Source organism: Lepus europaeus, unplaced genomic scaffold (genome assembly GCF_033115175.1).
Source record: "Lepus europaeus isolate LE1 unplaced genomic scaffold, mLepTim1.pri SCAFFOLD_105, whole genome shotgun sequence".
NCBI lineage: Eukaryota > Metazoa > Chordata > Mammalia > Lagomorpha > Leporidae > Lepus > Lepus europaeus.
This window is the reverse complement of record NW_026909023.1, coordinates 519,773-545,140: the sequence shown is the minus strand read 5'-3', so window position 1 is coordinate 545,140 and position 25,368 is coordinate 519,773. Positions and strand designations below refer to the sequence as shown.

The 25,368-nt window shown below is 68.5% G+C and overlaps 1 protein-coding gene across 1 annotated transcript in view; it reads right to left on the bottom strand.

Annotated features, from left to right (window-relative positions):
* LOC133754392 (histone-lysine N-methyltransferase, H3 lysine-79 specific-like) overlaps positions 1–25,368 on the bottom strand; it is a 43,721-nt gene that overhangs the window by 9,495 nt on the left and 8,858 nt on the right. Inside the window, exons 2-22 of the mRNA XM_062184867.1 lie at positions 22,625–22,668; positions 20,774–20,848; positions 15,884–15,951; positions 14,606–14,833; positions 13,723–13,817; positions 13,236–13,298; positions 9,090–9,145; positions 8,673–8,752; positions 6,768–6,836; positions 5,271–5,377; positions 5,008–5,049; positions 4,218–4,328; positions 3,826–4,060; positions 3,073–3,186; positions 2,596–2,687; positions 2,264–2,365; positions 1,927–2,064; positions 1,685–1,810; positions 664–1,148; positions 439–577; positions 7–64 (exon numbers count right to left, since the gene is read on the bottom strand). Of these exons, the coding sequence (XP_062040851.1) occupies positions 7–64; positions 439–577; positions 664–1,148; positions 1,685–1,810; positions 1,927–2,064; positions 2,264–2,365; positions 2,596–2,687; positions 3,073–3,186; positions 3,826–4,060; positions 4,218–4,328; positions 5,008–5,049; positions 5,271–5,377; positions 6,768–6,836; positions 8,673–8,752; positions 9,090–9,145; positions 13,236–13,298; positions 13,723–13,817; positions 14,606–14,833; positions 15,884–15,951; positions 20,774–20,848; positions 22,625–22,668 (2,527 nt within the window). The remainder of the gene's footprint in view (positions 1–6; positions 65–438; positions 578–663; positions 1,149–1,684; positions 1,811–1,926; positions 2,065–2,263; positions 2,366–2,595; positions 2,688–3,072; positions 3,187–3,825; positions 4,061–4,217; positions 4,329–5,007; positions 5,050–5,270; positions 5,378–6,767; positions 6,837–8,672; positions 8,753–9,089; positions 9,146–13,235; positions 13,299–13,722; positions 13,818–14,605; positions 14,834–15,883; positions 15,952–20,773; positions 20,849–22,624; positions 22,669–25,368) is intronic.

The following is a 25,368-nucleotide window of genomic DNA, read 5'->3' as shown; positions in this document are numbered from 1 at the left end:
GGATGCTGATGGGCAGGCTGGTGATGGTGTCTCCGCCGCTGCCGTAGGCGCGCTCCTTCACACCCTGCGGGCACGGCCACGCGCTCACGGCCTCAGCACAGGGCGCGTGTACCCGCAGGCAGCCCCTCCTGGAGCCGGGGTGGAGCCCGGCCCGGACAGGGATGCTCCTGCCACTGACCCCACCCACTCCTCCACCTGCTGGCTGGGGGCTTCATTCCCGGAGGCAGAGTGCCCTGAACCAGGCCCCGCACCGCTCCGCCCAGCCTGCTGGGAACAGCGCCCTCTGCTGCCTGAGCCCCATCTCTACCGCCTGGCTCCCCACCACGCTCCCCGCCCAGCACCACGTGGGCGCCTCCAGCTTTGGCATTGGCTGGGCCGTGAGGGCCGAGTGCCACCCAGAGGGCTCGGGGCGCGCGTCCGGCCCAAGGGGAGCCTCACCTTCTCACTGCTCTTCTCCCCCACAAGAGGCACGGCCCCCGGGGACGGCGGCGGCCGCGGGTCCTGAGGGCTCAGCTTGGTGCTGCTGGGCAGGCTGGGGCTCGGGTAGGCGATGCCGTTCTCCTTGGCGTGCTCGGCCCTGCGCAAGAAGCCTGTGACGTTTCCGGGGAGTGCGCCTGCGCCAGCCTCTTCCCCACCGCCCCAGACCCCGGCACTGGCACTCACCGTGAGGGTGGCTCACCGGCCGCCGCCCTGGCAGGCCCCGTGGGGTCCTGGCCCGGGTGCCTGCGCAGCAGTGTGCTGGCGGGGGACAGCCTCGCGCACTCGGGCAAGGCCAGGGCCGAGAGCTTGTCCAGCCGCGGCCGGCCGCTGTGGCTGGGCGTACAGGGCACCACCTCCTGGTCCAGGGGCGAGGCCAGGTACTGCGGCGTGTTCTGCTTGGACGGCGGCCGGCTGAGCGCACCGCACAGCTCGTAGCCGGCCGCGTGCCCGTTCATGGAGAGCTCTGGGCTCATGCTGCTGAAGTGAGGCAGGCAGCGCTTGGCGCAGTCCAGGTCGAGGTGCAGCCGGCCAGGGTCGGCCTCCGGCTCGCGGCCCAGCGTGCCTTTCCCACGCAGGTGCAGGGACGCGGCGTCGTCGGGCGGCACACAGGACTTGAGCTGCAGCAGCTCCTGCTGCCGCTGGCTCTTCTCCAGCTCCACAATGCTGATCTGCAGCGGGAGGCGCCGTGAGCACGCGGCCAGGACCAAGGGCCAAACGAGGCACGGCCCTGCCATGCACCGGAGGGGTCCCCAGGAGGCACGCCCCCCGGCTGGGGCCTGCACGGGGCTCAGCTGCTGTCGCTGGTACTTTCCACTCCGACGAGCAGCGTCACGCTGTTCATCACAGACACTGTGACCCGAGGGCCAGGCCACACTCACAGGGCGCCCGGCAGTGAGGGCGCGGTCAGGGGACACCCTCGCGGTGCACACGGCGCCCACCCAGCTGCTTCTCTCCGCTACCCTGCAAGGTGGCTGCCGCCCTCCTGCCGCCCCACTTCCCCACTGCTCGGCGGCCACCTGTCTGGCGCCAGCAGGCCTGGCTCGGCTCTGAACAAGCCTGCAGGCCTGTGCGGTGCAGGACACACGCCGAGCCACACAGTAGAGGGGCACGCGGGCCTGTGCCGGGCGGAAGCAGGCTGGCTGCAGCGTGGGTGCCTGCTGCCCTGAGCCCCAGCCCCGCCCCAGCCCCGCCGCGCCCGCCCCACCTGCAGCTCCAGGCAGCGCCTCTGCTTCTCCGAGATCTGGCTCCTGAGTGCCTGCTTCTCCTTCAGCAGCTTCTCCAGGGACAGCGTGGCCCAGTCCAGCTTCAGCTCCTCACAGCGCGCCTTGAGCTGCAGCGACAGGGACCGAGGCGCTGGAGGCGGGCAGCTCCCGGGGCCTCAGGACGAGGGGGTGGAGGACGGGCTCGGGCTGGCGGGGTCCCGTGGGCAGGAGCAGGGGCACGCACCAGCTGCAGGCTCTGGCTCCGGAGCTGCCGGGTGTCGCGCTCCAGCTGCTCCGACTGCTCCCGCAGCTGCTGGTTGTGCGCTGAGATCTCCTTCTGCGCTTGGATCAGGTCGTCGTAGGTCAGCGCCTTCACCCCCAGCTACAACACAGGGGCGCGGGGGTGAGGGCCGGAGCACGGCGCGGGGCTGGGGGCCGGGGACACGGGGGCGCGGGGGTGGGGGCCGGGGACACGGGGGCACAGGGGCACAGGGGTAGGGGCCGGGGACATGGGGGCGCGGCGCGGGGCTGGGGGCCGGGGACACAGGGACACGGGGACATGGAGGCGCGGGCAGCCCCACCTCGTCCAGCTTCTGCTGGAACAGCCTGCGGATCTCCTCCTTCTGGGCCTGGCAGTGGCTGAAGAGCTGCCGCGCCGTGCCCAGGAGCTGGGCCTTCTTCTCCTGCGGGCAGCGGGCAGCTGAGCGCAGCGCCAGGGGCCCCGCCCCACCCCCGGCACAGCGCGCACTTCTCCCTGGGGCCAGGGGACCCCTACCCCCACCCCGCCCCCGGCACAGCGCGCACTTCTCCCTGGGGCCAGGGGACCCCTACCCCCGCCCAGCCCCTGGCACAGCGCGCACTTCTCCCTGGGGCCAGGGGACCCCTACCCCCGCCCCGCCCCCGCCCCGCCCACCTTCTCCCGGAGCAGCAGCTGCTGCAGGCCGGCCTTGTACTGCGGGGTCTTGGTGTAGGCCAGGAACTGCAGGTACTGCACCTTGAAGGACTCTGGAGGGCAGGGCAGGGTGAGGCGGCGCAGCCAGGGCGCACACTGGGCCCGAAGGCTTGGCACCCTGCCCCCGCTGCCCCAGGGCCTCACGGGCCCCTTCCACGGCCCAGCAGCCCGTCCTTGGAGGCGGGGCACCCTGGACACGGCAGGGTGCATTGGTCCCAGCCACACCACGCCAGGAGCACACCGTGACGGCCACCAGGGTCCCCAGACACAGCCCAGCATCCGTCACAGGCTGAGGAGGCCCTGCTGCCCCGTGCAGAGGCCTGACCTGAGCCCGGCCTCTCGTGGGCTTGGGGGCTGGCATGGGTGTCAGGCAGCCAGATGTAGCTCAGCGTCCCCCACCCAGGACCCTGACCCACCCGGGGAGGCGGCCCAGCTCACCTAGCAGCTTCTGCAGCGCGGGCGGGGTAGGTGCCGCGAGCAGCGGGCTGGGGGGGAGCCGCTGCGCGCCCGGAGGTAGCTGGTAGAAGGGGCTGTGGGGGGGCCTGTACGCCTCTGCAGAGACAGCAGCACGTCACCCCTCCCTGCCCGCCGAGGCCCCGCCCACAGCTCTGCAGGGCCCCCGCACCCTGCTCAGCCCCCCCCCCCCCCCACAGCCTGCGCCAGGCCCTCGGGAGCTCAGGCAGATGGGGCCGGGTCCATGAGGCTCCTGCAGGACGAGACCCTCACGGCCAAGTCCTGCTTGCTAGTGCTGCTCCGGGAGGGGCCCCGGGCTGGCACTGGGCCGCCACGACCTCCACGGCCACAGAGGGATGGGCACGGGATCCAGGGACCCCACAGGGCGGCACCGCCAGCAAGGCAGCGCAGCCAGGAGACCAGCGTTGTGGCCAAGTGGGTTAAGACTCCCCTGGCGGCACGAGCACCCCGCAGATCTTGGCTGCTCCACCCCCGATCCAGCTCCCTACTCATGTGGCTAGGAAGGCAGTGGGTGAGCTAGGCCCCGCCACCCACGTGGGAGACCCGGATGGAGCTCCTGGCTGCTGGACGAGCCTGGCCAGCGCCAGTGTCTGTGGCCACCGAGCATGAACAAGCGGGTGGGTGGAGCTGGCTCGCCCTCACTCCGTCTGCCTTCCAACTAAATCAGTCCAAAATCCCAAACGTGGAAGAGGAGGCCCGGCAGGTGCGGGCGCTCACCCTGGGGCGAGGGCGGGGCGGTGGCGGGCGCGGCCGGGGCCTGCAGGGCGTCCAGCGCCGCGCGGCTCTTCCTGGGCTTGCGCTCCGCGTCCACGGCGCTCATCTTCTTGGGGCGTCCACGCCTGCGGCCGGCCATCTTCCTCCCCTTCCTGTTCAGCTTCTTCTTCCGGGCCTTGGAGGGAGAGGCCTTCTTGACAGTGGTCACCCCAGCCTTCTCTTCCTCGGCCCCGGAGTCCTGGCGGGCAGAGGCGGGCAGAGGCGGGCAGTGGAGGCGCGCGCCGGGCCAGGGGGCAGAGGAGCGGGCAGTGGAGGCGCGCGCCGTGCCAGGGGGCAGGGGGTGGGCAGCGGAGGCGCACACCAGGCCAGGGAGCAGGGGGAGGCGGGCAGCTTACCGCGGGGGCCTCCGCAGGCCCGGCCGCCTTGCCCTCGGGGGCCTTGGTGGGCGTCGTGGCGTTGCTCTTGGTCTCCCGCTGCTGCCGGCGCCGAGCTGCCTCCTGTTCCTCCTGCGGAGAGAGGCCTGAGCAGCCGCGGAGCCGCAGCGAGGCAGGGCTGCCGGGCACGGGCCGCGCTCGCCCGTCTGCTCCGCTGCGGCCACAGTGCCCAGGAGGCCCAGGCCCGCGTGCACGGCGCCAGCCAAGGGCGGCCTCCCAGGGGCTGCACAAAGGCACCGGGCTGAGGGCCGCGGCAAGGCCGCCCTGGGAGAGGAAGGCAAACCGGAGTGACTGCTTCCTGGGCTCACTAGGCCGACGTCCCCCATGGCTGCTGGGGAGGACACGGCCACCCTGGGGGCCACGGGGCCTAAGGGCCCCTCCTCACACCTGGCCCCCCTCTGCAGCAAGTGCGCTGGGGGCTCTAGGGCAGACTCAGCGGGAAGACCTGGGGAGGGGGCGAGGGACCCCCGGGACGTCCCTGTCTATGGGAGGGAGGGCAGGCGGCCCAGTCCAGAGCCGCCCACGTCACCAGCTCACACACACTGCTGGCCACAGGCAGAACCACACGGGCCTGCTGGCGAGACAGAGCCTGGACACAGATGCAGACACGCAGACGGAGACACGCGTGGGACACAGGCATGCAGGAGGGGTGGGAAGGGCCCTGGGACTGCTCTGTGGCCCGGTGCGGGCAGCAGGCCAAGGCTGGTGAGGTACCCTCCACTCCTAAGTCGGGGGAACACATACAACTTACCCTGAGTTTTGGGTTTTTCAAACTAGAAAAATAGTTTTCAAGCTAAAGAAATGAAAGCAAAGAAACGCGTGTTAGAGCGAGTCGGGGCCCTGCACCCAGCGCTCAGCACCGGATCCCCCACGCGGCTGCATGGGCCCGGAGGGATGAGGCACCCCGAGGCCACAGCTGGCCGGGGGGACTGGGGCGGGGCCGCGGCAGGACACGGACAGGAGCCCTGGACCGTGAGGCCGCCCCACGGCAGAGGGCGGGGCAGGGGCACTCACTATGGTGCGGTCGATCGTGTGCAGGTAGTAGGACACGGGCTTCCCCGTCCACGACACGGAGCCCTTCAGGGGCGACAGCTCCACCACACGCATGATCGTGCCAATGTCTGCAGACAGCGAGGGCCGCCTGGGTGCTCGTCCCCGGAGCAACCCCAGGGCCCCTCAGGGGACCGGCCACGCGTGCCCCCACGGCAGGGACTGGGCCATGTTCCCCTCACCTGACAGTGCGTACGCCAACTGGCGGGGATGGGCAAGCAGGGTCCTGACAACCGCCCGGCCATCTCCCGACAGCACGGGCAGCTGTGCCCCCCCCCAGCCCGGCCATCTCCCGACAGCACGGGCAGCTGTGCCCCCCCCAGCCCGGCCATCTCCCGACAGCACGGGCGGCTGTGCGCCCCCCCAGCCTGGTCATCTCCCGACAGCACGGGCAGCTGTGCGCCCCCCAGCCCGGCCATCTCCTGACAGCACGGGCGGCTGTGCCCCCCCCAGCCTGGCCATCTCCCGACAGCACGGGCGGCTGTGCCCCCCTCCAGCCTGGCCATCTCCCGACAGCACGGGCGGCTGTGCCCCCCTCCAGCCTGGCCATCTCCCGACAGCACGGGCGGCTGTGCCCCCCTCCAGCCTGGCCATCTCCCGACAGCACGGGCAGCTGTGCCTCCCCACAGCCTGGCCATCTCCCGACAGCACGGGCAGCTGTGCCCCCCTCCAGCCTGGCCATCTCCCGACAGCACGGGCAGCTGTGCCCCCCCCAGCCCGGCCATCTCCCGACAGCACGGGCAGCTGTGCGCCCCCCCAGCCTGGTCATCTCCCGACAGCACGGGCGGCTGTGCCCCCCCCCGCAGCCTGGCCATCTCCCGACAACACGGGCAGCTGTGCCCCCCCAAGCCCGGCCATCTCCCGACAGCACGGGCGGCTGTGCCCCCCTCCAGCCTGGCCATCTCCCGACAGCACGGGCGGCTGTGCCCCCCTCCAGCCTGGCCATCTCCCGACAGCACGGGCAGCTGTGCCCCGCCCCCAGCCTGCCCATCTCCCGACAGCACGGGCAGCTGTGCCTCCCCACAGCCTGGCCATCTCCCGACAGCACGGGCGGCTGTGCCCCCCTCCAGCCCGGCCATCTCCCGACAGCACGGGCGGCTGTGCCCCCTCCAGCCCGGCCATCTCCCGACAGCACGGGCAGCTGTGCGCCCCCCCAGCCTGGTCATCTCCCGACAGCACGGGCGGCTGTGCCCCCCCCCGCAGCCTGGCCATCTCCCGACAACACGGGCAGCTGTGCCCCCCCAAGCCCGGCCATCTCCCGACAGCACGGGCAGCTGTGCCCCCCACCACCTGCGGCCTGAGCTCAAGCAGCTCTAAGTAGCTCCCTCGGCCGCCAGGCCTCCCTCGGGGCCACCCTGCCCCATGCTGGGCCGTGGCTGGGGAAGGGGTGGAGAGCTGGCGGTGCCCGGGTGTGGGGTCAAGGGCAGCTACGTGAGGGTGGGCGCCCACACAGCCTCTCACCGCTCAAGTTCCTGCTGTTGATTCTGAAGTTCAGCGGCGCAAAGGGCTTCGAGGACACGATTCGGCCACCTGGAACAGCGCCGGGGTCAGGGCCGGAGGCAGGAGGACCCCAGACGCGCCAGCACGGCCCCGCCCACCGCTGCTGCACTGCCTTCTCCTGACCCCAGCCCCCACAGACCCCACAGGAGGGCCCAGACCAAGGGGACCCCAGGTCTCACCGCCGCCTCGCCAACCCGGGGAACTGACGGTGGCGGAGCTGGTGGGAAGGGGCCGGGGACCCTCTCCGGATGTGTGAGCGGCAGGAGCGGCCACCCAGACCCCACACAAGCAGAAACCAAGGTCACGACGTGGCCTTGATCCCGCCACACCCTCATCAAACACTAAGGACAGAGAGGACCAGAAGGAAGTCCCGGCCGGGAGGGCGCCCACGGGACAGCGCAGGGGAAGTACTGGGAGGGCACACATGGGTGCTTGCAGGAACGCCCGGCACCAGAGGGGCCGCGGCTGTGGGAGGTGGGAGTCAACACAATCCCCTCTCAGCAGGTGCACACCCCCGCCGGCTCCGGGCTCCCCCACGGGAGCGGCAGGGGAGGCGCTGGGGCTGGCTGAGGCCCTGTGATGCCAGGGAGGAGGAGCCGGCACTCAAAAGCCCACAGAGCCGCTCCACAAAGCCCTGAGCCGGCAGCCACGGGAGCAGTGGACGAGGAGTGGACGTAAGGGCCGGCGCTGTGGCGCAGCGGGTGAAGCCGCCGCCTGCAGGGCCACATCCCATGTGGGCGCCGGTTCGAGTCCTGGATGCTCCACTTCCCATCAACTCCCTGCTGTGGCCTGGGAGAGCAGTGGAGGATGGCCTAACCCTCGGGCCCCTGCACCCGCACTGGAGGCCCGGAAGAAGCTCCTGGCTCCTGGCTTCGCACCAGCGCAGCCTCTGGCTGTTGTAGCCATGTGGGGAGTGGACCAGCGGACGGAAGATCACTCGCTCGCTCTCTCTCTCTCTCCCTCCCTCTCTCTCCTTCTTTGTAACTCTCCCTTTCAGATAAATAAATTCAAAAAAAAAAAGAAAGAAAAAGAGGACTGGACACTGGACCCGAGAGGCCTCACACAGCTCCCCAGTGAGGATGGCCGCCGAGGTCTCCCTGGCCAGCAGGTCCATGTGGGACACGCAGGCTGCCCCAGGTTCCCTCACGTTCACGCTCCACAGGCAGCTGCCTTGGAAGGACCAGACCAGGTGACCCCAGCCTCACTCAGCCCGCAGGTGACCACCGCCACCCTGGCGGGCTGGAAGCAACCGACACAGCGGCCACCACGCGAGTGCAGCTGCAGAGTGGGGAAAGCCCTGGTCCCTGGTCCCCGGTCCCTGCTGTGCGCGCTCACCCCACACTCACAGACACGGGGGCTCTGGCTTCACGCTGCCAGCCCCCATGCCCAGGGCCAGGCCTCCTGCTGTCTGTGCTGGGGCAGGCTCAGCTCCAGGACAGCCCCGAGGAGCCGCGGACAGACCAAGGGCTGAGAACTGGGACACGAGGCCAAACACCCACGATGCTGATCTGACAAACCGTCGCACCAGGGGCTCGCCTGGAGACCTTGTCTAGCTCCGAGACCCCACCCCTGGCCTGGAGAGGGACGGCCCCAGCACGGGACCGGACACTGGGGAAGGAGCCGCCGCTCCACTTCTGATCCAGCTCCCTGCTAACGCCCCGGGGAGGACGGCCCACACGCGGGCCCTGCACCCACAGCGGAGACCCAGGAGCTCCTGGCTCCCGGCCGTAGCCTGGCCAGCCCCAGCTGGTGCGGTCACCTGAGCCAGTGGGGGGAAATACCTCTCTCTGTCACCCTGCCTTCCAAATAAAGGGACAAACACATCTTGGAGAAGCCAGCCACGCCCGGGGCCGGGCCGGCGCTCACCTTCCTTCATGTTAGCGAACCGCTCCTTCAGCTGGTGATCCACCTCAGGGCCAAAGGCAAAGTTATTCACAAAGATAACACTGCAACACAAGGCTCGGGTGAGTGCGGCGCCCCGTGCGCACCCCGCACCCCCAGGCCAGTGCTCGGGCCCGGCGGGCAGAAGCGCCCGAGCTGACTCGCGTGGCCAAGGGCTTGTACTCAGTCCCCACAGTGTTAGAGCCAGCAGGGGACGCTTACGCGCAGGCAGGATGGGGGGGGGGGGGCAGTGCGGAGGGCCCACAGGGAGCCGGCTCCAGCACCTCACGGGGAGACCACAGGCCGGGCCACGCGTCTGAGCCGGGGTCGGGGAACAGACTGGGCGAGTCCTGGGAACAGCCCCCACCCCCGCAAGAAGCCCCGCGGGCCCAGGACGCGTACCTCGTGTTGGCAATGCGCTCCCTCCACTCTTCCGAGAGGAAGTCACCTCTTTCCAGCTGCAAGAGAGAGGTGGGGCCTTCACTCCTGCACTAGGGAGACTGAGCCCTGCGAGGGGACAAGGGGGCGGGGCAGGGCCGGAACAGGACGACACGGGGGGTGGGGGGCTGCAAGGGGGGGGCTGACAAGAAAGCACAAGAAACCCTGCGTGTCCTACGTGCCTCCTGGTGGGGGCTCATCCGCTCGGGGGGAGGTGGCCAGGACCCTGCAGGGCCAACTCAGCCCAGGGAAGCAGCGGGGGCCGGGCTGCAAAGACCCCACGCGGGCCAGGACACGACCATGCGGCTCGGAAGCCAGGGCCCCACCTGCGGGGCTGCAAGAGCAGGCACAAACAGGCTGTGCGGCTCCAGGGTCTGCCCGGGCCCCTTCTGGGCAGTGAGCAGACCCTGCCCGATCGGGGTCCTGCCCAGACACAACGTCCCTGGGACTCACAACATTCAGAAATCCTCAGACTGGTGCCTCCGCTCCCGAGCACGCACTGAGGGAGGCAACACTGCACCCCGCAGCCGCCGGGCACGGCACTCCCGGGGGAGCAGCCCGCGCGCCCGGACAGGGAGCAGACAGAGCGTCACGCAGCCACGAACCGGGACAGGGCTCCGCACGCACCACTCACCAGACACACAGACGCAAACGGCCACACAGTGTGACACCCCTGACGGCAGACCCCACAGAACTGTGGCGCAGCGGGTGCAGCTGCCGTCCGTGACCCCGGCAGCCCACGTGGGCACCTGTTCACGTCCCGGCTGCTCCACGTCAACCCAGTTCCCTGATGATAATGGCCTGGGAACGCAGTGGAAGATGACCCTTGGGCCCCTGCACCACGTGGAGACCGGAAGCTCCCGGCTCAGATCAGCACAGCTCCGGCCATCGTGGTCACTTGGGGAGTGAAGCAGCGGACGGAGACCTCCCTAGCTCTCTCTCTCTCTAACTGCAGGGCAGGGACAGAGGACTGGGAAGCCCGCAGAGGCAGCCACAACCTCACCCCAGCACTGGCCGCGCGCCCTGCAGGGCGCAGGGTCTGGGACAGAGCAGCGACAGCAGGCCCAGGAGGCGGGGCCGGAGCGCACGGCCGCGCCTCTCCGGCAGCAGTGGGGCGGCCCTGGCCGGGCGTGCACCCTGGGCTATTTTTAGGCTCCTGCTGGCCGTTCTTCATTCTTGGGTAAGGGAGGCAGGACGTGGAGCCTGCCAACCAGGCCTGCTGGCAGCCGCACAGGAAGTCCCGCAGGGCCTCAGGACGAGCACACAGCCGGCGCTGCACCTCCCGTCGAGGGCTGGCCCTCCCGTGGGGCGTCTCAGAGCGGCGCCGGTCCTGTCCCTGGAACTGGGCCATGGCAGAGAGCAAACCCCTCAACTGCTACCAGATCAGACACTGAAGCAGGCACAGAGGACCTCCTGATACATCCCCCGTCCCCGCCCCCAGGCCCGGCACACCGGCCAGGGTCACACAGTGATGCAAACCACGTCATGCAAATGCCCCGGTAGCAGCAGGAGCGACCTCGCTAGCAGTAACCCCACCTGGACGGGGGCCTCCCCGTGCAGGAAGACGCGGCCCCCGCCAGCCCGCCCACCGACAAAGGCCGAGGGCGCCACGGCTGCGGAGCCGAGGCTGGGATCCACCCTCACCTCTCGCTGAGGCGCAAGAGGCTAAGGAGGGAGAAGACGTGGGCCCACAGCCCTGCGCCTGCTGGAGAACAGGGGGCAGAAGCAGAGGGAGTTCCCGAGCCCCCGCAGGGACGGCCCCAGACCACGCAGGAGGGGAGACCCAGAGGCCGGGGCGACGGCGCCTGCCAGTGCCAGGCTGCACGCCCGCCAATGACGACCCCACAGGCAGGTACAGCGCCCACTGCCCCGCTCCTAACAAAACCCCCAGCGAAGCCAGGGGGTGCGCGGGCAGCCTGGGAGCCACAGCCCGCGCAGGACGGTGCAAAAAGGAGACACGAGGCTGCAGCCTGAGCGCGAGGCCCCAGCTGTCCTACTCGCAGACCACGTCCCCAGGGGTCAGGCACGAGTCCGGCGCCACTGCACTCCTGCACAGCACAGCCGGCACAGGGCAAGGCCCCTCGGTGCCGTAGGGAGTGCAGCGCGGGGCACACAGGGAGACGGCGAGGCCGCCCCTCTCAAACTAAGCCTGTTGGGGCTGGCGCTGTGGCACAGCGGGTTAATGCCCCGGCTTACAGCGCCGGCATCCTATACGGGCGCCGGTTCGAGTCCCGGCTGCTCCCCTTCCGATCTGGCTCTCTGCTGTGGCCTGGGATAGTGGTGGAAGCTTGGGCCCCTGCATGTGGGAGACCTGGGGGAGGCTCCTGGCTCCAGATTGGTGCAGCTCCGGCCGTGTGGCCACCTGGGGAGTGGGCCAGCAGATAGAAGACTTCTCTGTCTCTACCTTTCTCTGCACTTTGTCTTTCAAATAAATGAAGTAAATCTTTTAAAAAATTAAAAAAAAACAAAAACTAAGCCCGTTTACCCATGGAGCGGAGAACGCAGCGTGGGCCTCCAGACTAGTGAGTGGCTAAGCTGCCCCCGGGCCCGCGGCCCGCGTCAGCACACCGCATGCAACACCGCCGGCCCCTCCTCAAGCTGGGGCTAACCCAGCGGGGTCCCAGCCACTTCTGCAGCAGACGTGGCCCGAGGCCCCCACTCCTGGAAAGGAACCAACCAAAGGGAGTTCTCTGTCTCAAACAAACAAACGGGCCGGCGCCTAGGCATGGAGTGTTAAACATCCACCTGCAGGGCCGCATCCCACACGGGCGCCGGTTCGAGTCCTGGCTGCTCCACTTCCCATCCAGCTCCCTGCTGTGGCCTGGGAGAGCAGTGGACGATGGCCCAAGTCCTTGGGACCCTGCACCTGCGTGGGAGACCCGGATGGAGCTCCTGGCTCCTGGCGTAGCTCCAACTGGGGAGTGAACCAGCAGATGGAAGACTCCACTCTCTCTCTCTCTCTCTCCCTCTCTCCCCCTCTCCCCGCCTCTCTGTAGGTCTTTCAAATAAATAAATCTTTAAAAAAATAAATGAAATAAAATGAATTTTTCCAAAGGAGAAAGAGAACCCCGGCTGCCCGGACACCGGCAGGCAGGGTCTGAATGCAGTTCGCTCACGACTGAACACTCGCAGGAACCAGGCCATCGCATGGCTGAGTGCGCGGGTCACTCAGGCTCACCCCCCAGGCTGCCCAGCGCCGGCAACAACTGGGGGTGGGGCTGCCCCGCCGCCATCAGGGGGCAGCGCTGACGGCGCCAGCACTGGGGCCCCGCCCGCCACACAGGGCACCAGGCAGACTCCTGGCTCCCGGCTCTGGACTGGCTGTGGGCACCTGGGGGAGAGCGGGAGGCCTCTCTGCGCACGCTCAGTCTGGAACAGCAACGTTCTACAGGATCCCTGCGGAACGTTCCAGAAAAGGCACCGAGCGCAGGGGACGCGTGGGCCGAGCAGGACTGCGGGAGTGAGGGCGGCGTGAACGCTACGAGGGGCACGACACACGGCACACGCTGCCCGCAGACCACCGTGAGCCCAGCTGTCAGCTAAAGCCAGCACCGCCAGGGCAGGCCAACTGGGCCCTGCGGAGGGCACGGTGCTCAGGTGGAGGAGACGGGGAGGGCAGGAGGGCACGGCGGGGTGAGGGGGGCCCAGCTCTGTGCCCAGCACGACTCAGGCGGCCACACACGCACGCGCACAGACACACACACAGCCTGCCCCCAGCTCTGTGCCTGGCACTACCCCGCCCCCTACTCCACCAGGCACCCAGGCCCAGGTCTACTCAGTTGGCTACTGGCAAGAGGGTGGGGCACGCACACACGTGCACTAACGTACACACGCGCAGCCTGCGCCCAAAAGCTCTGTCGGCCTTGGGCCATGGTCACCTGCCGAGCTCAGCTCCAGCGCCTGCAGAGCCTGGCGCAGGGCCGGACGCCCCCAGCAAGGACACGCCCACCTGAGGGTGCCACAGGCCGACCGCTCGGGGAGGCTCAGCCGTGGTGGGGGAGGGGCAAGCTGCTCGCTCGTGGCCCCAGCGAGCAGGGAGGGGGCCCGCGGGACCGTGTGGGCGGCACGGCGGGGAGGGCGGGTCAGGGCGCCGTGGAGGAGGGCACTCACTGTGTATTCTGCATGCTTTTTTCCATACCATTTCATCCACTTCCTGAACTCTCGGTCCATGGTCTGAAAGCACACACACCAGACGGCTGCTGAGGGCCGCGGCACGCCCGCCCCACCGCGCTCTGGCCACGGCACCTCCAGGTCCCCAGCCCTCACAGAGCCCCAGGCACTGCAGACCTAGGGCGCCTCCGTGGGGAGGAGGCGTGGACCCCTCCCCGCCCCCTCAGCCGGCCAGCATCCATCACGTGAGTGGGAGAGGCCAGCGGGGCGGAGAAGCCAGTGTCCCTTCAGGGACCCTGGGCGAGGGAGAGGCCTGGCAGGAGGGAGGGGGCTTACTCTCGCCCTGCCAGGGCCTCATGGTGCGCTGGACCTCCAGACGGAATCAAGGGCAGAGGCCTGGCCTGCACGCCCCAGCCCAGCTGCCCGCCTCGGCAGGGTACAGCACCCGGCGCCTTCCCCACCGGGGACCCAGCCCGGCCCCGCTCACCTCCGCGTACTTGGCTGGGATGTCGGCTTTCTCGACGCCATAGTGATGTTTGCAGTTGGTGGCCGCGGCGACCTGGAGCACGACCTGGCCCACGCCTTTGGGCAGAGACATGGGTGAGCGGCTGGCACGGAGGACAGCGCCAGGGGCCGGGCCCGCAGAGCTCCCCTCCCAGGGCCGGCTGTCACCAGGCCTCCCGGCCATCCCTGGACGCCACCCTGGTCCCCACACCAGAAGCTGCTCAGGTCCTGGGCCTGACACAGACCCGAGGGACGGCTGCCTGGCCCCTGCCTCAGCACGGCCAGGCCAGAGCCCCGTCCTACCCGGCACCACGCAGCAGGCCCACATCACTGGGGTGGGGGCACCGCAGCGCAGGTGCATGGACAGTTGTGCCCGAGTCCCCGGACAGCCCAGGTTAGCAAGGAGGCGGCAGAGACGCTGGTATCGCCCAGAGCGCCCGTCCCAGCCTCCGCCCGGCTGGTGTCGCCCAGAGTGCCCGTCCCAGCCTCCGCCCGGGTCAGGGTGCCAGCTCTGCTCTCCCCAGCAAGGGCCGGCCCCTCAGAGAAGGGCTGCAGGGACCCGAGCAGCACCCTTCCCGCCTGGGCCTCTGCCGTGAGGACGCGGCAAGGGGCAGACCCACGGCCCCGTCCCCTCCCAGAATGCCCCGTTTCTCTGAAAACAGCTGCGTGCGCTCGGGTCAGGCCCTGGCGCCGGGGCTGACGGCAGAGCCGTGAGCCTCTCTGCCCGGGGAGCCCCAGGAGAGCACACCGGGCTGTGAGTGGAGGAACGGGTGGGGGCAGCTGCCCCACGAGGGTCAGGGGCGGCCTGGACGGAGATGGACAGCCCAAGGGAGGGAGCAGTTAGCAGCGGCAGCACCAGCACTCACCGCTGCCCAAGTCCACGAAGAGGTCGTCCTCCGTCATCTTGATCTCGTCAATCATCTGGGCCACCAGGTCGAAGGAGGTCTCGCCGTACACCTCGGGCGAGAAGGGCTCGTAGTTGTTGAGCTTCTCGGGGTCGGTCACCGAGTGGTTGTATACCTGCTGCAGGATGTGCCGCAGCAGCCCGTTGGACGGCCGCGTGTTCAGCTTCATGGGCTGGGTGGTGCCCTTCACTAGGGGACACGGGGACGCGTCTGTCACACACGCCACAGGCAGCCCCACCATGCCGGCTGCACCCGCTGTGCAAGGGTGGCACCCACAGCGGGGAAAAGTCAATAGGCTACGTCCTCCAAGAAGCAGACGGTGCTCGTTGGGGGATGACATGGGAACCCCTCCTGGCCCTGGCCCTGCCCCAAGCACCAGCTCACAGGCCGCCTGCCCTGCCTCCCAGGCTGCGGCACAAGGCTCAGAAAGGCTGTGCTGAGTGGCGTCCACTAGGACAGGAAGTCGGCTGAGGCCACAGGAAGTGGTCAGGGGAGGGGCTTGCACAGCAGGCCCCTAGCAGCCTGGTGCTCACGCCTGTGCCTGGTGCACAAACCCTCGCTCAGCCAACCAGAGCCTAGGACACAGGTCCCTTCTGGCTGCACCACGGTCAGGGCCCGGGGCCCAGCGCTCCGACTCCAGTCCTTGATGGAGCCGGTGCCGCCCCCCCGATTCACCTGCAGGACTTTAACCTCCTGCAGCGCTGCACCGGGGCTGTGCCGGCTGCAGAGGGACCCACAGCCGGAGAGACGGGCCCCAGCTCTGCCAGGGTGCCACCCCTGGGCAGCTGAGGCCTCGAGCCCCAGGACCTGCTCCCTGGCTACCCCAGCGCCAGGAGCCACACAAAGACCCCAACCTTCACCACCTGACCTGCTCCAGGGAGGAGCCCTCCCCCCGACCCCACCACAGGCAGCAGCAGGCGAGGGCGGCCAGCGGGCCTGAGAGGGGCCACACACGCTGGGCAGGGGCAGGGGGTCTGAGGGGCCGCACGCGCGGGGCAGGGGCAGTGGCCCCCAGTGCCTCAGCACCACCGGCTGGGGAGGGACAGGGCAGGCTCAGCACACCCAGAGCAGGCGCTCCCTCCCGGGAGGAGCCGTCCCAGCTTGCTTCGGTCTGAGGCCAGGACGGCACAGCAGGCAGCCCGGGGTGCACACCACGCGGCAGCTGGCTCCCCGCTGCCCAACGGCCAGTGTGCAGGGGGAACCTGGTCCTGCGGGCTGGCTCCAGGCCCCCAGGAGCACCTACCAGCTGGTGGATGCTGTCGATGGCGCGGTTGTACTTGTCACACAGCCTCTGCATGCTCTCAAAGCTGAAACGGCAAGGGGAGGGCGCTGGCACACAACACACAACACACAACACAGCAGGCCCACGGGGAGGGCGCTGGCACACATACAGCACACACACAGCACACACAGCACAGCAGGCCCACGGGGAGGGCGCTGGTGCACATACAGCACACACAACACAGCACACACACAACACAGCAGGCCCACGGGGAGGGCGCTGGTGCACATACAGCACACACACAGCACACACACAACACAGCAGGCCCACGGGGAGGGCGCTGGCGCACACACAGCACACACACAGCACACACAACACAGCAGGCCCACGGGGAGGGCGCTGGCACACACAGCACACACACAGCACACACAACACAGCAGGCCCACGGGGAGGGCGCTGGCACACACAGCACACACACAGCACACACAGCACAGCAGGCCCACGGGGAGGGCGCTGGTGCACATACAGCACACACACAGCACACACACAACACAGCAGGCCCACGGGGAGGGCGCTGGTGCACATACAGCACACACACAGCACACACACAACACAGCAGGCCCACGGGGAGGGCGCTGGCACACATACAGCACACACACAGCACACACACAACACAGCAGGCCCACGGGGAGGGCGCTGGTGCACATACCACACACACAACACACACAACACAGCAGGCCCACGGGGAGGGCGCTGGCACACACAGCACACACACACACACACACAACACACACAACACAGCAGGCCCACGGGGAGGGCGCTGGCGCACACACAGCACACACACAACACAGCAGGCCCACGGGGAGGGCGCTGGCACACATACAGCACACACACAGCACACACACAACACAGCAGGCCCACGGGGAGGGCGCTGGCACACACACAGCACACACACAGCACACACAGCACAGCAGGCCCACGGGGAGGGCGCTGGCGCACATACAGCACACACACAGCACAGCAGGCCCACGGGAAGGGCGCTGGCACACACCACACACACACAACACAGCAGGCCCACGGGGAGGGCGCTGGCACACATACAGCACACACACCACACACACAACACAGCAGGCCCACGGGGAGGGCGCTGGCACACATACAGCACACACACCACACACACAACACAGCAGGCCCACGGGGAGGGCGCTGGCACACATACAGCACACACACAGCACACACAGCACAGCAGGCCCACGGGGAGGGCGCTGGCACACACAGCACACACACAGCACACACAGCACAGCAGGCCCACGGGGAGGGCGCTGGCACACACAGCACACACACACACACATAGCACAGCAGGCCCATGCCCGCGGCTGCAGCCCCTGGCCAGCTGGAGCCCCGAGGTCCCACCCATGGACGAGGCCGGGCCCTGGTCCCTGGGCCGAGCACTTCCCTCATGGGCAGTGGCAGGTCCAGGCCCTTGGCCAAACCCGAGATGAGAGGCTCCACACAGCGAGCTGAGGGCAGACCCTCGCCCCGGGGCTGCACCTGACAGAGCCCACGTGGGTGAGCCGTGGCAGCCTAGCAGGTCCCCCAGCCCCGGAGGCCAGAGCCGTCTGGGCCGAGGCCATCAGACACGAGCGGCGAGTGTGGGACACGGAAGAGGAAGTGTCCACGAGGCGAGCTTTACTTTATTTACGTGAGTCAGAGACAGAGACAGAACTCCCATCCACGGCTGGCTCACTCCCCAGAACCCCCAACAGCCAGGGCTGGGCCAGGCGGAAGCCAGGAGCCGGGAGCTCTGTCCAGGTCCCCGCGCGGCGCGAGGGCTCGGACCTTTGAGCGCTGGTGCCGTGGCTGAGCTGTGCGTGGACCGGAGCGGGATGCAGGGGCCACACCAGACACGCACAGCCGGGACACACCTGGCTGAGACCCCACGGCACGGATGGCTCTGTAATGTCAGGTCTTCCTCTCTGGCCCCACCAGGTAGCCTGGGCTCTTCGATACATGCCCTCCCACAGGGGTCCGTCACCTGCCAGGCCCCAGAGGACCCAGCCATGTACAACCTCGACAGCAGGAGGCGCTGTGTGCAGCCAGCGCGTCAGGGAAGCTGCTGGCCCATGGCCCACCGTGCCCCGGTGGGTACCGCTCAGGGGGTGGCCCGTGGGTGACCAGAAGCCCAGAAGACACCCATGGGAGCAGGTGAGTGACCAGACCCCGCTCCAGCACGGAGGCTGCGTGGCCGCTCCCCGCAGCGGCGGCTGGAAACGCAGGCGGGCTCGGGAACAGTGAGCAGCCGCGGCAGGGGTGAGGACAGGAGGGACAGCAGGGCCTGACCCCGTGATGGACTGAGGGACAAACAGGGCGGGTGCCACCACAGCCATCAGCGCCTGTCCACGCCCAGCGGCTCCGCTTCTGAACCAGCTGCGTCCTCACGCGTCAGGAAGGCAGTGGAGGACGGCCCAAGGACGTGGGCCCCTGCACCACGTGGAGACCCGGATGGAGCTCCCGGCTCCTGGCTCAGCCTGGCCCAGACCTACCTGATGCCATTTGGGAAGTGAACCAGATGGAAGATCTCTCTCTCTGTCTGCCTTTCAAATAAATAAATAAATGAATCTTTAAAATAAGGAAAAAGAAATATACGAGTGCGGGGGTGGGCGCTGTGGCGCAGCAGTGAAACCACAGCTTGGGACAACTGCACCCCCACGTACTGGCGGCAGTGCCCACGGCTCCCGGCCAGCTCCCTAACGTGCACACACCCAGTGCCCACGGCTCCCGGCCCCGTCCCTAACGTGCACACACCCAGTGCCCACGGCTCCCGGCCCCGACCCTAACGTGCACACACCCAGTGCCCACGGCTCCCGGCCCCGTCCCTAACGTGCACACACCCAGTGCCCACGGCTCCCGGCCCCGTCCCTAACGTGCACACACCCAGTGCCCACGGCTCCTGGCCAGCTCCCTAACGTGCACACACCCAGTGCCCACGGCTCCCGGCCCGCTCCCTAACGTGCACACACCCAGTGCCCACGGCTCCTCACACACCCAGTGCCCACGGCTCCCGGCCCCGTCCCTAACGTGCACACACCCAGTGCCCACGGCTCCCGGCCCCGTCCCTAACGTGCACACACCCAGTGCCCACGGCTCCCGGCCCCGTCCCTAACGTGCACACACCCAGTGCCCACGGCTCCCGGCCCCGTCCCTAACGTGCACACACCCAGTGCCCACGGCTCCCGGCCCCGTCCCTAACGTGCACACACCCAGTGCCCACGGCTCCGGCCCCGACCCTAACGTGCACACACCCAGTGCCCACGGCTCCCGGCCCCGACCCTAACGTGCACACACCCAGTGCCCACGGCTCCCGGCCCCACTCCCTAACGTGCACACACCCAGTGCCCACGGCTCCCGGCCCCGACCCTAACGTGCACACACCCAGTGCCCACGGCTCCCGGCCCACTCCCTAACGTGCACACACCCAGTGCCCACGGCTCCCGGCCCGCTCCCTAACGTGCACACACCCAGTGCCCACGGCTCCGCGGCCAGCTCCCTAACGTGCACACACCCAGTGCCCACGGCTCCCGGCCCCGCTCCCTAACGTGCACACACCCAGTGCCCACGGCTCCCGGCCCCGTCCCTAACGTGCACACACCCAGTGCCCACGGCTCCCGGCCCCGACCCTAACGTGCACACACCCAGTGCCCACGGCTCCGGCCCGACCCTAACGTGCACACACCCAGTGCCCACGGCTCCTCACACACCCAGTGCCCACGGCTCCCGGCCCCGTCCCTAACGTGCACACACCCAGTGCCCACGGCTCCCGGCCCCATCCCTAACGTGCACACACCCAGTGCCCACGGCTCCTGACCCCGTCCCTGTCTTGTGCAACCTGAGACACGGCAATGATGGCTCAGTGCCGGGGCCCCTGCTACCCATGGTGTTACGCGATCACGTTCGGGGCCTCGGCTTTGGCCTGGCCCAGCCCTGGCCATTGTGGGCACTGGTGACTGAAAACAGAGGCCCCCTCTCCCAGCCCTCTGCTTGTCAAGTAGATAAAGACAAACAAACATTAAAATTTTTTTTTAAAAAAAAGGAAGAGAGAACAACCCAGGCGTGAGCTTCGTCTCTGCCAACCCCACGGCGTCTTGGGCTACAGGCACGGCTCCGGCTCTGAGGCAGAGACCCCTGGAGGGGCTGGACCCCAGGAAGCCGAGTCCTGACGGGGCCTGGGGCTTCGGCTGCTCTGGGGACGGGAGAGCCCACGTGAATCACCGGCCAGGCCCAGCTCACAGAAACCCCCCAGCTCCGGGGGCCCGCACGGTGACACCCACAGCCGCGCGGGGCAGGTCCTGCAGGGCAGCACCCTCCGTGATGGCCCAGTCACTGCTGCCAGGCTTCCCTGGGGACAGCGGGCCCCGCCCAGCAGGGGTGGACACAGCCTGACCGCCTTCTGGGGGCCGCAGGGGCTGCCCGCGGGAAGGGAGCCCAGGCCGGGGAGCAGGAGGCTGGGCGAGGACACAGTGGGGCCTCGCAGGTACGGCAGGTGCAGTCGGAGCTGAGGGAGGCAGATGGACAGCGAGTCGGGGGGCAAGGGGAAAGGCGGCAGAGTCGCCAGCACGGGTCCAGCCGCAGGGCTCCAGGGAGCCTCCCACATCAGTGCCCGCCCCACCCCGGCTCCACGAGACCCTGGGGCTGCCAGGAGGCAGTGGGGCTGGGGCAGAGGCTGCCCACCTGACCCCGGAATGGCAGGAATGTGGGCAGCGGGTGGCCGCTCGCTGGCTATACAAAGAGCCACTACTGACCATGAGAGCCTGGCAGGAGAGGGGGGCCTGTGCCCGTCTGATGCGCGTTCCCACCAGGGTGCTCGGCGTCGCTCCAGGTGGCTCCGCACCGCGCCCAGGGCCCCTTACCTCTTGGTGTCATAGTCGATCAGGACGTAGTTCTCCATGGCGAGCTTGAGGTCCGGGATCTCCTCACAGACCCACCTGAAACAGGACAGCGTCAGCACTGCCACGGCCACAGACGGGCACACGCGGGACAGCGTCAGCACGGCCACAGCCACAGACGGGCACACGCGGGACAGCGTCAGCACGGCCACAGCCACAGACGGGCACACGCGGGACAGCGTCAGCACGGCCACAGCCACAGACGGGCACACGCGGGACAGCGTCAGCACGACCACGGCCAGCTCAGACGGGCACACGCGGGACAGCGTCAGCACGGCCACGGCCACAGACAGACAAACAGAAACCACAGATGCGGACGTCACTGCTTGGGGTTCCTGCATCTGACAAGGGCCCAGCTCGGCTTTTTTTTTTTTTTTTTTTTTAAAGGATTTATTTATTTGAAAATCAGACTTGGAGAGAGAGAGGGAGAGAGCAAGAGAAAGGAGAAGAGACAGAGAGAGAGGGCTTCCATCCGCTGGGTCACTCCCCAATCGGCTGCAATGGCCGGAGTTGCGCAGATCCGGAGCCAGGAGCTCCATCCGGGTCTCCCGTGCGGGTGCAGGGGCCCCCAAGCACTTGAGCCGTCCTCCACTGCTCTCCCAGGCCACAGCAGGGAGCTGGATCGGAAGTGGAGCAGCTGGGACTAGAACCAGCACCCACATGGGATGCTGGCACTGCAGGCAGCGGCTTTACCCGCGGCACCACAGCGCTGGGCCCCCAGCTCTGCTTCTGATCCAGCTCCCTGCTGGCCCACCTAGGAAAGCAGTGAAGATGGCCCAGCCCTGGCTGTGGCCACCTGGGGAGCGGACCAGCAGATGGAAGACCTGTCTGTCCCCGCTGTCTCTCCTCTGCCTTTGAAAAAACAGAAGGTGGAGGAGGAGAGAAGCGTGCAGGGTCGTCCCTGGGAGGGGTCGTCACCGGTGCCCTGCGGCTCATGGAGCACAGCACACAGAAACAACCCCTGCGCGGGCACACGACAAGAGCTGTGTCCACACTCCCTAACTGAACACCTTCCACAAAAAGGTGCCAGGCCGACGGCCTCCCGGGAACCCTTCCAGACGTCTGCACGCGCACGCTGACGCTCTCAGAACTTCCCTCTCACCGAGCCAGCATCACCTCCATAACCAAACCAGGGCCCGCGCTGGCTCCGCCCCCCCCTCCACAGAGGCCCTGGCCCAGGCAGCGGGAGGCTGCCAGCCACTCGGCTCCACAGAGGTCTACTGTAGACACATCGGGTCAGGCGGGCCAGGCCCTCAACCCCTGTTGGGATCGTCACGCGATGTCACTGACCCCAAGATAACCTTGCGCAACCCCAAATGCAAACCCAAGGTCCCGGGAGCAGCGCCCTGGGCCAGGCAGATTCGCCTGGCTGCAGGGGCTCTGACCCAAACGACCGGGCGCTCAGCCTGGGCCGCCAGCTCCCTCTGACCCGCCCTGCTCTCCTAGGCAGTGCGGGAGGGAGGGGCGACGGCAGTAGCCACCAGGGGTGAGCCCGCCCACAGCCCCTACCCCCCAGCAGCTGCCATTTCCGGTCCCCTGTGAAGGGCCGTGGCGCCCCAGGGAAGCAGCAGCAGCCAGGCCCCTGGCTCCTGCGCTCAGCCACAGCTCGCACAGGGGGCCCTAGGCCCGGCTGCCACAGCCACACCGCACCACACACGCCTAGAATGCACACGCCGAACCTGCCGGCAGCACCCTAAGCAGCGAGCAGCCAGGCCCTGCGTCTGCCATCCTGGGAGCTCGCTGCGCCCCCACCCTGCGCCAGCCCCCGGCCGCGGCTGGGCCGATGCCCCCCCCCCGCAGGGCTCCCCGACTCACCGGATGGTCTCGATGATTTCGTGAGCAGCATCGTGGTGTTTGTCCTGGGGAAGAAAAAGAGGCCGTGTTTAGATGCTCGGACCCCACTCTGCGGTCGGGCCGGTGACCCGAGGCGGCCCCCTACCTCGCACCCCACCAGCAGGCAGGGGCAGGAGCCAGGCCTCCCAAGGACGCGGACCTGCGAGGGGCTGTCCCTGGCCACTCCCTCTCCCACCAGCGCCTCGGACCCCGAACAGGTGAACGCGCCAACCCCAGATAATAACCGAGCAAGCCCTCGGGCAGCCAGAGGGCGCTGTGGCCGCGACACAGACACAGAGCACAGGTGGAGGCCAGCGGCGCCCTGCCAGGGACGGTGCCCCTCTCACCGGCACCAAACAGGTCTGACACGTGGCCTAGGCTCCAGTCTCCCACCACAGCCGAGTCTGCTCAAGCCAGGGGAACCCAGGACGAGGAGAAGCCCACGGGCACAGAATTCCGGCAGCTCGGCAGAAAGCCCTGTAGAAACGCGCCGGGGCCACTCCACCGGCCGGCCTCCCTGCCCGCACCGCCACCTGCTGCTGCTGCCAACACGGCTGCGGGCACAGACGGGCGGACCCAGCGCTGAGCACGTGGGCACGTGGGGACGTGGCCAGGACAGCACGGAGCGGCCGCGGTGGACACCCTGCCCGGGAGGCCGGAGGAATGGACACACCCAGGGCCCGGGGAGCACGGGGCAGGGGGCACAGCACAGCCCCTCCACGCCGGGCACAGCAGCCGGGCTCCAGCTCGCTGCCAGTGTGCAGCAACCCTGCGGGCGTGGCGCTGAGTTAGCCAGAGGGGACACCCAGGGCAGACGGCAGGAATGGGCTGGGGGGGCTCCGCCTGGGACGCCCAACCCTCGGCCCCTTGGGGACACCAGGAGGTGGCCACGGGTCCCTGCACCCACGTGGGGACCGGGTGGAGCTCTGGGCTCCCGGCTGCGGCCCGTGAGCGACGCCTCCCTCTCCCCCTGCTCCTCTTCCAAGTACGTGAAGAGGATTAACTTCGCTCTAACCCAGGCGGTTCTCTCGCGGGATCCACCCTCCGTTCTCCTCTGAAGCCCCGCGGACGCCGCCGTGGCAGGGCTGACCCACAGCACCCCAGCTCCATGGAGCTGAGACCCCCAGACGCAGGAAGGCTGGGGAGCGCGACGTGGGCAGTGCGCGGCCAGCTCTCCCGCCTGCCCACGCTGCGGGGCCGAGCAGCCCTGCCCTGCCTGGCGGCCTCCGGGGAAGCGCCCACCCGACCTCCTGGCGACGGGACCCCTGCTGCAAGTGTCCGAGGCGAACAGGGCCCTCTCACGGAGGCCCTGTGGGGGCACCACGGCGGGGACCCCAGAGACGCGAGGGCAGCGAGTTCTTCCACATCAAGGCCACACACAGGCGCGCCCGCCCACCACGCATGCGCCACACGGGGGTCCTCTGCTGTCCCGGCGAGCCCAGCGCCCGGTAGGGCTGGCTGAAGCGCAGCTGTCGCACACCACCGACTTGGTGAATGAGCGCGTCTGTCCAAATCCTTCAAGCCTGGAAAGGCAAAGGCATCGTCATCTGGTCTCTTGAGGGAGGACACGAGGTGGCCGGCGCTGTGCCGCAGCAGGTTAACTCCCTGGCCTGAAGCGCCTGCATCCCTATGGGCGCCGGTTCGAGACCCGGCTGCTCCTCTTCTGATCCAGCTCTGTGCTGTGGCCTGAAGATGGCCCAAGTCCTTGGACTCCTGCACCCTCGTGGGAGCCCCGGAGGAAGCTCCTGGCTCCTGGCTCCGGATCAGCTCAGCTCCAGCTACTGCAACCAACTGGGGAGTGACCCAGCGGATGGAAGATCTCCCTCTCTCTCCCCCTCCCTCTCTCCCTCGCCCTCTCTCTGTGTAACTCTGACTTTCGAATTAAAAAAAAGTGAGGCCGTGAACCCAAGTTTTCCCAAGCTTCAGAACTGGAGACCGAGGAAGGAAAAGTGGTATGATGGGGCCCCAGAGACCGCAGGTCCTAGCGCCCAGGGAGCCGCCAGTGCAGCTCCAGGGTCCCCACAGCTGCCCCAGGCTGCCAAGACCGCACCAGGAACAGCCCCACAGCAGACATGCCCATCACTGCCCCCTCCCCACAGCAGAGACACCCCCCCCCCACAGCAGACACCCCCATCACTGCCCCCACAGCAGACATGCCCATCACTGTCCCCACAGCAGACATGCCCATCACTGCCCCCACAGCAGACACCCCCATCACTGCCCCCACAGCAGACACCCCCATCACTGCCCCCACAGCAGACACCCCCATCACTGCCCCCACAGCAGACACCCCCATCACTGCCCCCACAGCAGACACCCCCATCACTGCCCCCCCACAGCAGACACCCCCATCACTGTCCCCCCACAGCAGACACCCCCATCACTGCCCCCCCACAGCAGACACCCCCATCACTGCCCCCCCACAGCAGACACCCCCATCACTGCCCCCACAGCAGACATGCCCATCACTGCCCCCCCCACAGCAGGGACATGCCCATCACTGCCCCCTCCCCACAGCAGAGACACCCCCATCACTGCCCCCACAGCAGACAAGCCCATCACTGTCCCCCACAGCAGACACCCCATCACTGTCCCCCCCCACAGCAGACACCCCCATCACTGCCCCCACAGCAGACAAGCCCATCACTGTCCCCCACAGCAGACACCCCCATCACTGCCCCCCCACAGCAGACACCACCATCACTGCCCCCCCACAGCAGACACCC